This window comes from Cheilinus undulatus, linkage group 15, assembly GCF_018320785.1.
Source record: "Cheilinus undulatus linkage group 15, ASM1832078v1, whole genome shotgun sequence".
NCBI classification, from domain to species: domain Eukaryota; kingdom Metazoa; phylum Chordata; class Actinopteri; order Labriformes; family Labridae; genus Cheilinus; species Cheilinus undulatus.
In genome coordinates, this window is record NC_054879.1 from 25,015,714 (window position 1) to 25,029,510 (window position 13,797).

Genomic DNA, 13,797 nt, shown 5'->3' on the forward strand with positions numbered 1-13,797 from the left:
ATGATTTATCTCTGATTTCAGTGTTTGTTTTTTTTAAATTTGGTGATTCAGAATAATGAATAACATTACTTTGCTTCACATATCTGCACATTTACACAGAGATAAATGTGTCTTTTATTTAAAACATGTCTATTTTAGTGCATCATTATTATTTTGTTCATTTAAATCTGAGACATTCAGACGAAACTTGCAATATTCAACTGTTTTGAACAAAAAAGACCTAAACATTATGTTTCTTATATTTTTCTGATGAACAGTATATTTTCTCATATTTGTTTAGTATTGCTGGATCAGTAAACATCCCTCTTTTATTAATTCATTGCTTTGTTACTCACTGAAATGAATTAAATACACAGTAAACTGATCATGAAGTGGTACTATTGTGATCATGACCTTCATATTTGCTGCATCTGTCATGCACTGTATTTATCATCTTTTTAAATATTTATCATACAACTTCATATTTGCATTATTATGAGGACAGAGTGTGTTTGTTGTGTAACTTTGGGGAAACTAGAACAAGATTCATTTTCTGTTTCACTGTCCAATTTATGATGACTTAAGGGATTTACTTTTTAGGAAAATGTCCTAGATTTATGCTGATTTTTTCTGGTTTGATGAATATGAAAAACTTGAGTTCTTTTTCAGAAAAGGAACCTTTGCTATAGCAGATTTTATCTGCAAAGCCTGGGAGAAAAGGCGGAGTGTATTTACTACTGAGCTGGGAAAAGATCACACAACTTTGTAATTGTGATGACTTTATTTTTTGTAAAAGACTGCACTTGTATTTTTAGTGTCTTATAAACCTATGAGGGTGCATGACACACAAATAAAGTACAATCAATCAATCAAACAATCGATCAATCTATTATCAACAAGCATGTGTGTTGTATTGACTTGATTCATTAAGAAAACATTGCTGTATTTGCCTTGAAATGCTATAAATAAAGTAAGGCACAGAAATTCAATCTACTTCTCTCCTTTCTCACTAAAAACCGGATGCAATAGTTGCTGTTTTTTTGTTTTAATGTAGCTCTGTCACCATTTCATAATACACTTACTTTTTGAATAATGTTTTTTTGTTTTTCTAGCATATTCCACAATACATTTACAGACAGCATATTGTAGATCTTTTCCTTTTTTTTACATAAAAAAACATAAGAACAAAAAAAAAAAAAAACATTCATCCCACCCAGCCTCTTTCAGACATGACATTAGATACTCTCATTCAAATACTAATTTGCAAGAAAAATAAAAAGCATATCCGTACATGCATACACACATACATTAAATATATGAAAGAAAAAAATCTCTGCCCTTGTAATCCAAGACAACTTTTCTATTTGGACATGAAGGTGTACTATATATTATACATTAAAATATAGAAATTTGAGGAAACAGTATGAAATACAATAAATACAATAAATAAGTGTATCATGAAATGGTGACGAAGCTACATTAAGACAAAAAAAACAGCAATAATTGCATCTGGTTTTCAGTGAGAAAAGAAAAGTGGATTGAATTTCTGTGTCTTACTTTATTTATTCAAATTGATCATTTTTAGGCCAATTTTTTTCTTCTATCAGGAGAATCAATAAATAAAATGCAACCCTTATGTAGAGGGAAGCATGCACCAGGAAGCCCTAAGAACAGATAATTGTATATTTTGTCCACATGGTGCATTTCTGCATAAAACACAAGCAAGGCAAACGACAAGAAAATATAAACACACCATGATGCTCTAGCACAGATACAGTCTGAAGAGAAATAATTAGTTCAGTCTTTACTGATCTTTTTAGGCAAAGACAAGTTTGAAACCTGGATGCGTGCAAAAAAAGCCAACAACACCAGCTTTCTGTTTATGACATCTCTTCCTCTCTAAAGTATGTTGGACTGACATGAGTCAGGCTTCAGGATCTGGAGTGTTATAATGTGCCTGATGGTTTTTCTGAACCATGGGTAAAAACATGCATAGATGAGAGGGTTTAAACAGGAGTTAAAGTAAAACAGATTGATTATAAAGGCAGAAGACGTAGAGCCGAGCGTCGTGTCCTGACCAGTAAGTACCACGCAAAAATATGGACAGACACAGATTAGAAACACGACCACCACGACACCAAGTGTCCTGGCTGCCTTCATCTCAGATTTCTTGGTGATTATGCTCACTGAGAACTGCAGCGTGATGGCTTTGGTGTGAACGCGCATGGCTCGTGCCTGAAACACGGCCACCACAAACACCCTCATATACAGGACCACGATAACAGTGACGGGACCGAGGAAAGAGAAAAACAGATCAATGATGCCTGATACATAATCAATTACAACCACACACTCTCCATAGCAAGAGTTATACATGCCCATGTGTTTCAGGTTATCTTTAAACCTGATACAATGGAAGATTAGAGAGGACATCCAACATATAGACACGCAGATTTCAGTCCTTCTGTAAGTGATCATGTTAGGGTAATGCATGGGATAACAGATAGCCACATAGCGGTCAATAGATATGAGCACCATGGTTCCTATTGAGGCAGAAGTGAAAGTGTAGTCTAAGACTAAATAAAAACCACACACAAAGTCCCCCAACAACCAACAGCCATCTATGCTGAGGATTTGAAACACCATGAGGAGGCCAATGGAGAAATCTGAGACCCCCAAGGAGAGCAGAAGAAGGTTAGTGGGGGTGTGGAGCTTCCTGCAGACACAACAGAGAAATACTATGCTGTAAACATCAATAATTCTCTGTTAGAGAAGACATGAATAAAAACACAACAGGATTTACTTGTAGTGTGAGATGGAGATGATGACCAGCAGATTGAGAGATGCAGTGATCACACATATAATCGAAAGTATGGTGTAAATGAGCATCGATACATATTTAGGATGTGGCATCTTCCTGCATGAAGCATTAAGGAGCTGTGGAAAGCAGAGTTCAGTTTCCTCCAGGCTCTCCATCATCTCGTAGAGGAGGTGCTGAGAGGATGCTGAGTGTTCATACAGAATTAACCACCATCACTCTCCCTCTTCCCCCCTCCTTCTGTTCTACTGTCGCATTCATCTTTTATACTAGTTTTCCCCGTGCTCCTCCTTCACTGACAATTCTCCTGGTCTCCACTGTTGAATATGCAAAGACCTTCTCCTTGTTGAGAAAGTACGACAAACATGAAGTTTTCTTATCACAAAGAAAACCTGTATGGCTTATGAAGTCTGTGCCTTTGAAAAAGGGACGCAGTTTTAGATTTCTGCCAATATCCAATGTGCCGATTTTTCTAAATTTATTTTAGACAGTAGTAGATTTATGATTTTATACTTTTTTCTTTTCCTTGTTTAAAACCCACAAATGACAAATAAATGAACCAAAGCATGTTTATCTTCTATTTTATGAATTAAATATAATAAATACCAACTGAATTTTCCTCCTGGGTAAGAGCAAGCTGTAATTTGGTCTCAAAAAATACACTTAGTTTACTGCAAGGAGAGTTGTTTACATCAACACAGAAGGCTGCAATTATTTACAGAAACCCTTGATGGCATACAGAACTCATATCTGAGCATAACATGACAGAAAAGGTATTTTTAAAAATCTCTGTACGCTCAATTCTTTGTAACTGCTCCTGTAGTTTTTAGTTTCACTTCTGTAATGCTAAGGTGAGTCAAGCTTCTATGGACAAAACCATATTTCCTACTGGGGGTGTTCACTGACCTGACATGCCAGATGGATGAAAAACACTCATACACAGCGTTTGGGAAAGGGCAAAGCCTTTGAAAAAAAACTCGGGGATGATTGGATGAACGTTCTGTCTGTCACATCCTTACGGGCCAATCGGAGCAACAAAACACGTGACGTAGCCGCTACCAAGCTGCACCCCTACCAGAAGAATAAACTCCATCCGTATAACGCATCGGCCTCTTGTTGCTGCTAGCTTATGTCATGACTCCTCCACCCCTGAAAGTATGTCACTGATTGGTCCTGTCACTTTCTAACTGAGCCCAAATGGTTCAGACGAGAGCTTTGCAAGATGGATTCACCAGTGAGAAACACGGAAACAAGCGGATCCATTTGCTTTGCATTGTTAGGTGTTCACAATAAAAGCGCTCAATAAATATTGACAGCTACGGACTTCTTTTGTGAAGGAATTGTCAGAAGTAGTGTGTATATCATTGTTCAGCTAAGCTTCTGCAGCGGCGCAGAGACTTTCTGCAAGTGCAGCGTTTACAGCTGCATTTCTACACACATCTCTGACTCATATAACACCACAGCTCGCTTCTAGGACTGAACATGGACTTATTAAACAAGTCAGGGGTTTAAACACATTTCAAACTGTTGTTTGAGCTGAATCATGGCAGCACTGAGCTAAAAACAAATGGAGACGACCCAGCTTGTGTGAAAGCCCCAGACAGATCAACAGATACGCTCTACAAAGCAAACACAGTCCTCATTATTACAGACATTAAACTAAGAGAGGAAAAACACAGGTTTAACCTGTTTACTGTATTACAGATGAAATCAGTGGGTCACAACTGGTCAAGCCTCAGGATCCACCACCAACTCATCACGGAGAAAGTGCAACCCATATTTCAGATATTTATCGACCAATTTGGTTTATTTGATTTAAAAAAAAAATTATAATGTTTGGACCTGGAACAGTGCAACACACATGACAAAACAAAGAGACGGGAAAAAACAAGCAAGTTTTAAATTAGTTTCATGGACTTTTTGGTGCACTTTTCAATTCCAGGAACACATTTGCGACCCACTGAAAAGGGTTCTACGACCCACTTTTGGGTCCTGACCTACCAGTTGAGAACCATTGGATTAAATACAGTGGCGCGAGTGAGTGATGTTCAGTTAGTTACCTGGCTGCTCGTACTGCTAGAGCAAAACTTACTGCTAACTGGACTCAGAATAAGCCTTTAGCCATTACTTTGCTGCGCTAGCGGTGGTGTCAGTTATGCCTCGCGTGGGCTCTACAACTGAACGCACCCATTAAAAAACTGGTAATGACAGTGATGCAGAAATTTTACCACTGACAGTACTTTTACTGGTTTACTGCCCTGTGCCCACCACTAGATTTCAATATAGATTAGCTGCTTTTTAGTGTGTGTTTATTGCATGTAGTGGTCTTGTAGTGAGACACGCTTTTGCCTCTCGGCTGCATGTCTTTGATTGAGATGTTGACACGTTTGCTGTGCTGCCTCCTTAAGATGTCACAGCTTTAGAACAAATAAGAAACCCTTCTCCCTTAGCTATCACATATGCAGAAGCAGGTCAGCAGAAGAGTGAAAACATCTTTCCAAATAATTTCTAAAAGTCTTCTTTGATTTATACTAGATAATCCCAGAGGAACCATAGCCAAGTGGCCTATTTACTAGGGGTGGGAGAAAAAATCGATACAGCCTAGTATTGTGATATTTTGTCTGATGATATATCGTATCGTCTCGTCCACCAAGTGTCAATTTTTTTCAAATTAATTTCTAATATGAACTGAAGTTTATGATAATGGGAAAATAAAGTCAATTATTTAAGACAATTGTTTGTCCAGTGAGGTTGGCAGAGGTGTCATAGAGCAGGAGAAAGTTAGCACGATAAATATGGAATATTGGAATGCAAGCAGAGCACGAATAAGATGGACCTGACACATGAGGTTTGCAAGAGGTGCTACGTGAAAATAAAATACTTCAGAAATACGACAAACATGAGGGCAAGACTAATGGTAAATCAGCTAAAAAGTTGAAAAATGGTGTAGATTGCAATATATGGTATTGCAATACTCACTGTATTGCAACATGTTTAAAATCGCAACAATATAGAATCGCATAAGTATCGTGGTGATTTCATATTGTGGGGCCACTAGTGATTCCCACTTCTACTATTTACTGATTTTTTTCCTGGACCACAGGTCACAGTGCAGAAAACAAAGGAAAAGACAAAAGATGCCCTGACCCGGTCGTCTTGTCATTATAATTTGGTCCCTAGAGATCTTCCTGATTAACTTTGTATCAACTCTACCTTTAGGAATGTCTGTCAACAGATATACTACTGTTGGAATGATCAAAAACTGAAATTCTTCCCTGCCAGACCCATGAAGAGCATGAGCTTCTCCTTGTTTCTGGTCATTGTTCAGTTGCAGTAACTGTAGCTAGTTCTGGTTACACCTATCCATGCTTCATCACTTTCAAAAAGTAAGTGGCTGTTTTTCTCACAAACTGACACTCTAATGTTGACGTCAGATTTGGATCTTACAATAGATCAAACAAAGTGTACTTTATCTTGACAGCTACATTTTAGATCATTGGTAATTCTGACTCTGTAGAAATGCTAGTAGACTGGTTGTGCATCACCCAGCTTCATGCTCTCATGAATATGAAAGAGTCTGAACATCATTGAACAGAAACATGTAATCATCAACAAGAACAGATGAAGCTGTGCAGATCTTCTTTGGACCAGTGCCTAAGGCACATTTTAGATTTATGAAACCACAGCAATCGATCAGATGTGAAGGGGGTTCAGGATGCACCAGTGTTTGATGAGGTGTTAAAAAGTGTTGACAATAGCAGCTGTCCTTTTACTTCTTACGTAACTCACTGAAGAAGCTGTGCATTGGCAATTATAGAATACCTCTGCAGGGCCCCTTTTCACAAGCATGCAGTGTTAAAACCTCATTGTGTTTTGCTCAGCATTGCTTCAATGCTTGTAGAAACTAGAACTATCGCCTGGGAGTTAAACATCCCAGTGAGGTCTACAATTGCCAGACAGTGCAAGTACAGCGGTGGAGAAGAGCCAAATGACCTTGAACTATGACCTTAGACCTTCAAACTAAAAAGCTGACCAATGTCAGAGTCCTTAACACTTTCAACAAATGTTTAAAGAATTAAATGCACTAGACATTTTACTTGACGGTGTATAATAAATGAGTGAGATCTACACTCAGTGATGCCACCCAGTAGTTTCTAAAGAGGCACTGTGAAGCCCATCAATGGCAGTTGCCACATCAGCAAACTTAGGACAGGTAGGGATTACATGCCAGTTTGGCACTTCGCTGCATCAACCTTAGTCTTATACTGCTCCGACCTCCAAATGATCATCTGGCCTGTGCTAGGCCCATGCCCCATCTCTCCATGTATCTTCCTTGCTGACCCCTTCATGACACACATGGTACTGCACCTTGTATGCAGTGAGCTGAATCTGGGACAGCGTGCCAGGTCCAATAAAGTCTAGCTGCTGTTCCTGTAACAAGCAGCTGATCCTTCTCATTCCTACCCTCCTGAGCACATTAGTATTAGACAATGCCCTTGCCAACAATACTAGAAAACGTGGTGAAGAGATTTGATAACGGTAGTTGCTAATGCAACTGAAATAGGGCTGCCTTTATGGCGCAGCATTTGCACCCCCTCGCCCTTAAATTACATTGCACACAAACACCTGCAAATGAAAGATCTGCGTAGGGGTAATACTCCTTTGGTACAGTCTAATTTTGTCTGTGTTTCCAATATGAGGAGTTGGAAAAGGTACCAAAATAAAATCCATGCAACCCCACTTTTTGGTATTCTTCTGTTGGAAAATCAAGCATACCTATTACTCTGAAGATCATAGCTAGACATACTGCTGGCTTACTCCCCTCCCAACCAAGTATGGGTACGGTTGGCTGTAGAAATGCCGGCAATTTCAGGGTTTACCGTAACAAAATGTACCAAATTGTACTGAACCAAACCACTGTATAGCACTGGATTTTGACCGAATAAGATTCTGCTAGCATCTATGGCCTATTATTTGCAACATGTTTGCTTAAGTTCACATGATATAACAGCAACATGGCCAGAAAACAATCATCAAGCTCCCTGGAGAAGGCTGGGTGCTGAAACAGGTTAGTAGTAGTAGTAGTTTTTAGTAGTTTTTAATAATGCTGTACTAAAAAAGGCATTCCAGCAATTGATACCTTAATTTCTGTGATGAAATTTTTCTAGATCTGTTCCAACCTTCTGCCACTGTCTTTTTTTGTCAATACTAGTTTCAAGATCCTCTCCCATCCAATGTTTTCCATTGTTATCAACATAATCAGCTCCATGCCACTTCGTAAATCACATAAAGTCATGAAAGACTAGATGGCTTTTTAAAGCAAGCTTGTGAAGTAATAATGCTGTAAAACTGAATGCACTTCTCCTGAGAGACCCTGACCTGCTGCCAAAGTTACATAGTGATGAAAGCGATCAGGACTCTTGGTGGAAATGAAGTAGACAACATTTAAAGTTATTGTACTTTTAGATCAATTTTGAAACTACTGTTGAAAGGTAGAAAAGTTGCATATTGTTGCTTAAAGCAGATCTAGATATCTAGCAGACAGCCTCAGTGGGTTTGACACTGACTTGTATGTATGACATGTTGATATGTAACTTGACACATCACGCTTCACAACACACCCAAGAAAAGCTCTGGAACATTTGCACAACAACCTCAAAGTTTTTTTTCTTTTAATTATTGAGGAGCAGGATTTTCTTAGAATTTAGAAAAACAACCAGCCTGAAAAACTTGATCAACAACATCTTTTTCAGACTCTCTTTTCTTTTCTCAAACAGCTCTCTTAGTGAGGGAGCATCACTTCTCTGTTTCTATGAGCAAAAACAGTAGAGAGTCAGGTAAAACCACAAAGAAGACTCCAGTCTCCTCTCTATCAAATTTAAGGCTTTGCCTCCTTTTTACACAGTGCCAGATGTGGAACAGGCAAGCAGTTAAACCAACTAAATTTGATGCATTTTCAAATCAGGAAGCAATATTCTTTGATTTTAAAAAGCTGGCTTTGTGTCATCACACACATGTCAACATACTATTACAGCTTGTAGAAGTGTTATCCTTCACTCAGAAAAAGATGTGCTGATAACTTGTGTTTGTGTATGTGCAGTTTCTATCAGATTGACTATGCTCATGATGATGTAAGCACATCTGAGCTCTGCATCAGTGAGAGCTGTTCCCTCCAGGTAAAACTCATCAGTGTCATTGTGATAATAGAGCTGTCACACTCTATCCTGCCCTGTTACATTCCTCCCTGGATCACTTGATGTGAACATTTAAGCCTCAGGATATTTTTCTTTTAAAACTGCAGACATAAAAGAGACTCTTTATTCTTTAGAAATAAATCGATAGGTAATCCAACTGAACTCTTAGTGTATCACACACTGACAGGCTTTAAATCAGGGTTAGCAATTCAGCACTGTATTACTTTATCCTAGCCCAAATCCTGCAGATGTAAGAGCATCAAATAAAAGATGGAAGTGTCCTGGTGACAATGTGTGAATCATTCGAACGGGGTGTAGTTCCTTTGTAGCCGTTTGTTTTTCATGTTCACCAAATGTGTTTAAAAAGTGTAGTATCAACGATAGATAAAATGTGTTAGGGCATTCTCCACATCCCTTATTACCAGCAGTTATCCAAAAACCCAGGGAAAAATGCACCGGCTCTTGGTGAATAGAATCTGCATGATGCTAACTTCTGGGTTGACCTTTCAAAAACATGTCACCACTGGTGCACTCTATTTAACATAAATGACTAAAGACTGGGGTACCCAAGGACCACCAGAATCAGGGATGGGTATTAAGGAGTAATTTCCCCGCTCGAGTGCTTATTTACCATAGATACAAAGACATACAGTGGTCTTCCAGTGGCCTACTTTGTTTTCTGTGGGGTGTTGCACATCAGTTCTTCAAGAATCTGTTCTAAAATGACAAAACAAGTGATGATAATGTAACTGAGGGTTATTATTTGCACCTTAAGTCTCTTCATGTTTAGGACACATCAACATGGGTCTCTAATATGAACAAAAACAGAGTTTTATTTGGCCATTGCCATCAACTCCTGCAGCACCTATCTACAGCAATTCAGTTTATACCTTTCAAAACAAAAAGTGCCCAGATACCATACCATTAACCAGACATGGAGCGAAATTCATTGAAATTTTATGCTACCTACTTACCGACCTACCTACCTACCCATTTGTCTATCAACAGTAAAAGGGATGCACTGATGCATCATGTAAACAAAGGTATTGGGCAATATCTGCCCTTTTGACAGACATCAGCCCATTGGCAAATAATGTGGTATGACCAGTTGTCAGTAGCATATTTTTATGTTCTGTTGTGTCCTGTTGAATAAATGGTGCCATCTGGCAAACCTACCTTCTGAGTCAGACGACGTTTTTAATGGGCAGAAGAATTGACTTGTTGGACAAACTGCAGTCTGTGTGCCCAAACATGGCAGAAAATATAGACAAAATATCAGCATAAATATCACAAACTGGCCAAATTGTTATTTTAGACATTGATATGGCTGCCAGCCCTGATTTTCATAATCCAGCCATCTCTAACCGTAACATGACTCCGTATTAAATTTAATGTAAACATGCAACATACCACTTTGTTAGTTAAATGCCTTGTGAGTCTCTTGAGAGTTAATATAGCTGCCATAAAAGAGCTGTTGCTGTTGTAGATTTGCAGTGCAAAAAAAACAAACGCCATCATAGATTAGACTGGACCAGTCATCTCTGATCAGCCTGTACTCTGCACAGGCGAAGTGTACAAAGAAAAGGATGATTATGGATGAGTTAACTGATCGCGAATATGTTGGTAACTACATCTGGATGGGCTAGTTAGCGGCTCTCTGCCACCTGTGAGAAAATACTAGGTTGTCAGCAGTCCCCTTCAGTGTTCACTCACAACTGACCGAAAGAATGTGTGTGTTTATGCAAATGAGGGGGAGAGAGAGTGAGCTGCTGCGCTGATGATTTAAGATTCAGTCACTCATTCTGCTGGGACCTGATATCATTTCTGTTATCATTCAAACATTTGCCTTTGTGAAACAACGAGGCACTAAAACACTGCATTGATAAATGGCATCGATATCAAAAAATCTTGTCAATCACCATCCCTATTAGTGCAGTAAAATCGTAAGAATATATTTAAAAATTGGAGGAAGAAATCTGTGAAATTCAACCAATGATATCCTTGAGATATTTGTGATCGTAGGCTATATCAAGTATTTTAGCTCATTTTTCAATTTTACGAGACATAGAGTATATTAGTAATGAGAAGGAATCTTCAGGACAACCAAATTTACAGTGGACTTTATACCTATAAGAGGAAGATATGACTGAAGTCTTTGTTAAAATGATCAAACTGGTGCTACACCTTAAATGTTAGTAGAGTATAACTCCACTGAAGAGATGGACACAACTTACATTCAGAATAAGTGGAGTTTGAACTTTTTTGCAACCCAACGCTGGATTTTTCAAGCTGAATACGAAAATTGTTTCAGTTTTACTCTTGGTGATAATGACCATGCTTTCACACCATTTTGATGTTGTTTGAAGCCCAAATTAGCAAGTGCTTATTCATAAAAAATTACTTAGGGGAAAAAAGAGATTGTTTTGACATATTTAAGATTCAGGACAAATGTGTTTGAAACACCAGGAGTTGTAGGCATGAAAAACAGAAGGAAAGGATATAGCTAATTTTTTCAAATTTGTGAATTTCATAATGCAATACTGAACAATGTAAACACGCATTTTCTTTTATTGTGCAGGCCTAAAGAAGAATATTGTGTACTAGCACCTGTGACTATAATCTCACTTAATAAGTAGCTGTTCTCCTCAGAGATAAAGAAATAAGGAGGCATTGATAAGATGACACCAGTCTGAATCAGAATCATTCAGCTAATTACAGAGTACTTTCTTAACTGGAATGTTTCGTGACTGAAGCCAGTTTAACCGGACAAAAGGCCACAAGAACCTGTGACATTTTTCTCCCTCAGATGGGGAGTCAACTAAATTGTGGACATGTACTGTAAGAAGACAAAGAGGGACAAAAAGGGAGTGCTGCATTCTCCACACAGAGAGCTGATGTGTGACTGCTAAAGCATCCGGTGAAGCTTCTCTTTCATCACAAAGCTTAGACACGCCACTGAAATTATACAACTCCAGCACAGGGTAAGTTAACAAGTGAACTTTACAGGTTTTAATTAGTCTGACTTTACTAAAGGTTTTCATTTAGCTGAATATAGAAATCTACATTTATAGTTAAAATAAGTCTGAATATGTGAAAGAATTATTTTAAGTGTTTTGCAGACATCTAGATTTATTTACTTGGCGTGTCCCAGCTATGTCAGCAGGTAGTGTTGTTTGAACACATTTTAATTTAGGAGACAGTTTATGTTGTTTAAGGTGTTGGACCAGCTGAGATAGTTCAAATATCAGCAGAAATAAACTTAAATCTTACACCCTGATCCTAGCTGGTGTAACATTGTCTGTAAGGTTGCTGGTGTTTGAAAGGTGTGATAGGATGAGGAGGAGCAGATGGTTTTAGCAGCTGTTTGGGGTTACTAGTGCATTAAATAGACATATTTACCCAAGAGAACAATAAAGTGTATTGTATTGTATCCTACTGTGACACCTGTTAACAAAACAAAAGCCAACAAGTAGAGTAAACCACAAAGATAACACTGATTTTCTAGCTTTCTTTGTAATATTTCAGCAAATGCACTACTTTTGTTTGGGTAAAGGGTACATTTTCAGCTTTCAAAATTGTAATAATTTCACATACTGTACATGTATAATGTCAATGAATGGCCCTGGTGGTGTTACTCATAAATCAAAGTAACTTGTCTCTGATTTAATAATTTGCATGCATATTTGATCATATAAAGAGACAGGTGCAAATTTCTAAAACCTGTGTGCAGAATGCTTGTATGAAATATGTGGAAAACCATATTTCAGTCCCCTCAGGAGTTTCTTAGGTTGGTTGGACGACATATAGCTTGAGGACTTCTAACTAAAGATGTGATATAAAACATCCTGAGCTTTGTCTGTAAACTGGTCAGGAAATTTGGCTACATATTGTGTTTGTCATCAGCAGATATTATGTTTGTGGGATAATTGCAATAAGATCTGTCAATGTATTTGCTGTGGGACTTCTTGCACTGAAACATGACGGTTTGGGACGAATACAAAAACTGTTACACCTCTATTGTATTATATTTTCATATTTGGTTCACCTTAAAATGGGCTGTTTGTATTTGAACATTAACAACCAATTCTTATTGCTTGGCTTCAGCTAGTGCTGCTCATGTCACCAGATAACCCAGGGAACCCTAAAAGTACTACCCACTCTACTCTGCCTTCAGTACAACTGAGGAATGCTTCTAGATTGTCTATAAATCAATCATTTTGTCTTTGTTGAGATTATTTTGAGTTGTTTTTTTTTTTTGTCAAAACTACATGTATTGCATCAGAATATTTAAGCGATTAAGTGCACAAACAAGGATTCACTTATTGGTTGATATCAAGGCCGAACAATTAATCAAGTTTCAAAGATGTATTTTCAAATACAATAAAGCATAAGAGAGTATTGTTTATATTGATTTATTTTACAGTCATGTGGGTTTAAAACACAAGATGCCAAGCCTAATGATCAGTAAAAAGAAAGGTTACTGCAAGAACCACAAACATTAATATTAGGGCTTTTAATCTCAGAATTTCTGCAGTTAATCGTGATTAATAGCACTCTTTTCCCCCTGCACTTTAGTCTTCCACTATTTTGCATTTTAAATTGTTGTTGTGTCACTTTGACTTCCTGTTTGGACATGGACCTGATATTGAAGGTAGTTCAAAGATTATTTTATGAACTTAAGTACAGAAAAAGGAACTTGTTTTGGATTGAAAAGGATATGAGGGGATAGTAAAAAGGTAAATGTTCAATAACACAAAGTGCGGATGATATTTGACTTCTCCACTGAGGTGTCTGTTTTTTTTTTTG

At 37.9% G+C, this 13,797-nt stretch overlaps 1 protein-coding gene across 1 annotated transcript; it reads right to left on the reverse strand.

The window, feature by feature from the left end:
• Nucleotides 1-1,878: 1,878 nt before the first annotated feature.
• On the reverse strand, nucleotides 1,879-2,955 carry LOC121523097 (trace amine-associated receptor 6-like). The gene is made up of 2 exons (XM_041807860.1): nucleotides 2,783-2,955; nucleotides 1,879-2,695 (listed from the first exon to the last, which is right to left on the reverse strand). Exons 1-2 carry the CDS (start codon nucleotides 2,953-2,955, stop codon nucleotides 1,879-1,881), a joined length of 990 nt encoding a protein of 329 aa, XP_041663794.1.
• Between the last annotated feature and the right edge of the window lie 10,842 nt (nucleotides 2,956-13,797).

Excerpts from the sequence above, each read along its gene's own strand:
- LOC121523097 (XM_041807860.1), bottom strand. The coding sequence starts at position 2,955 with ATGGAGAGCCTGGAGGAAACTGAACTCTGCTTTCCACAGCTCCTTAAT. Across the intron at positions 2,696-2,782 it reads ATCTCCATCTCACACTACAA|GAAGCTCCACACCCCCACTA; the intron begins GTAAATCCTGTT and ends TTGTGTCTGCAG.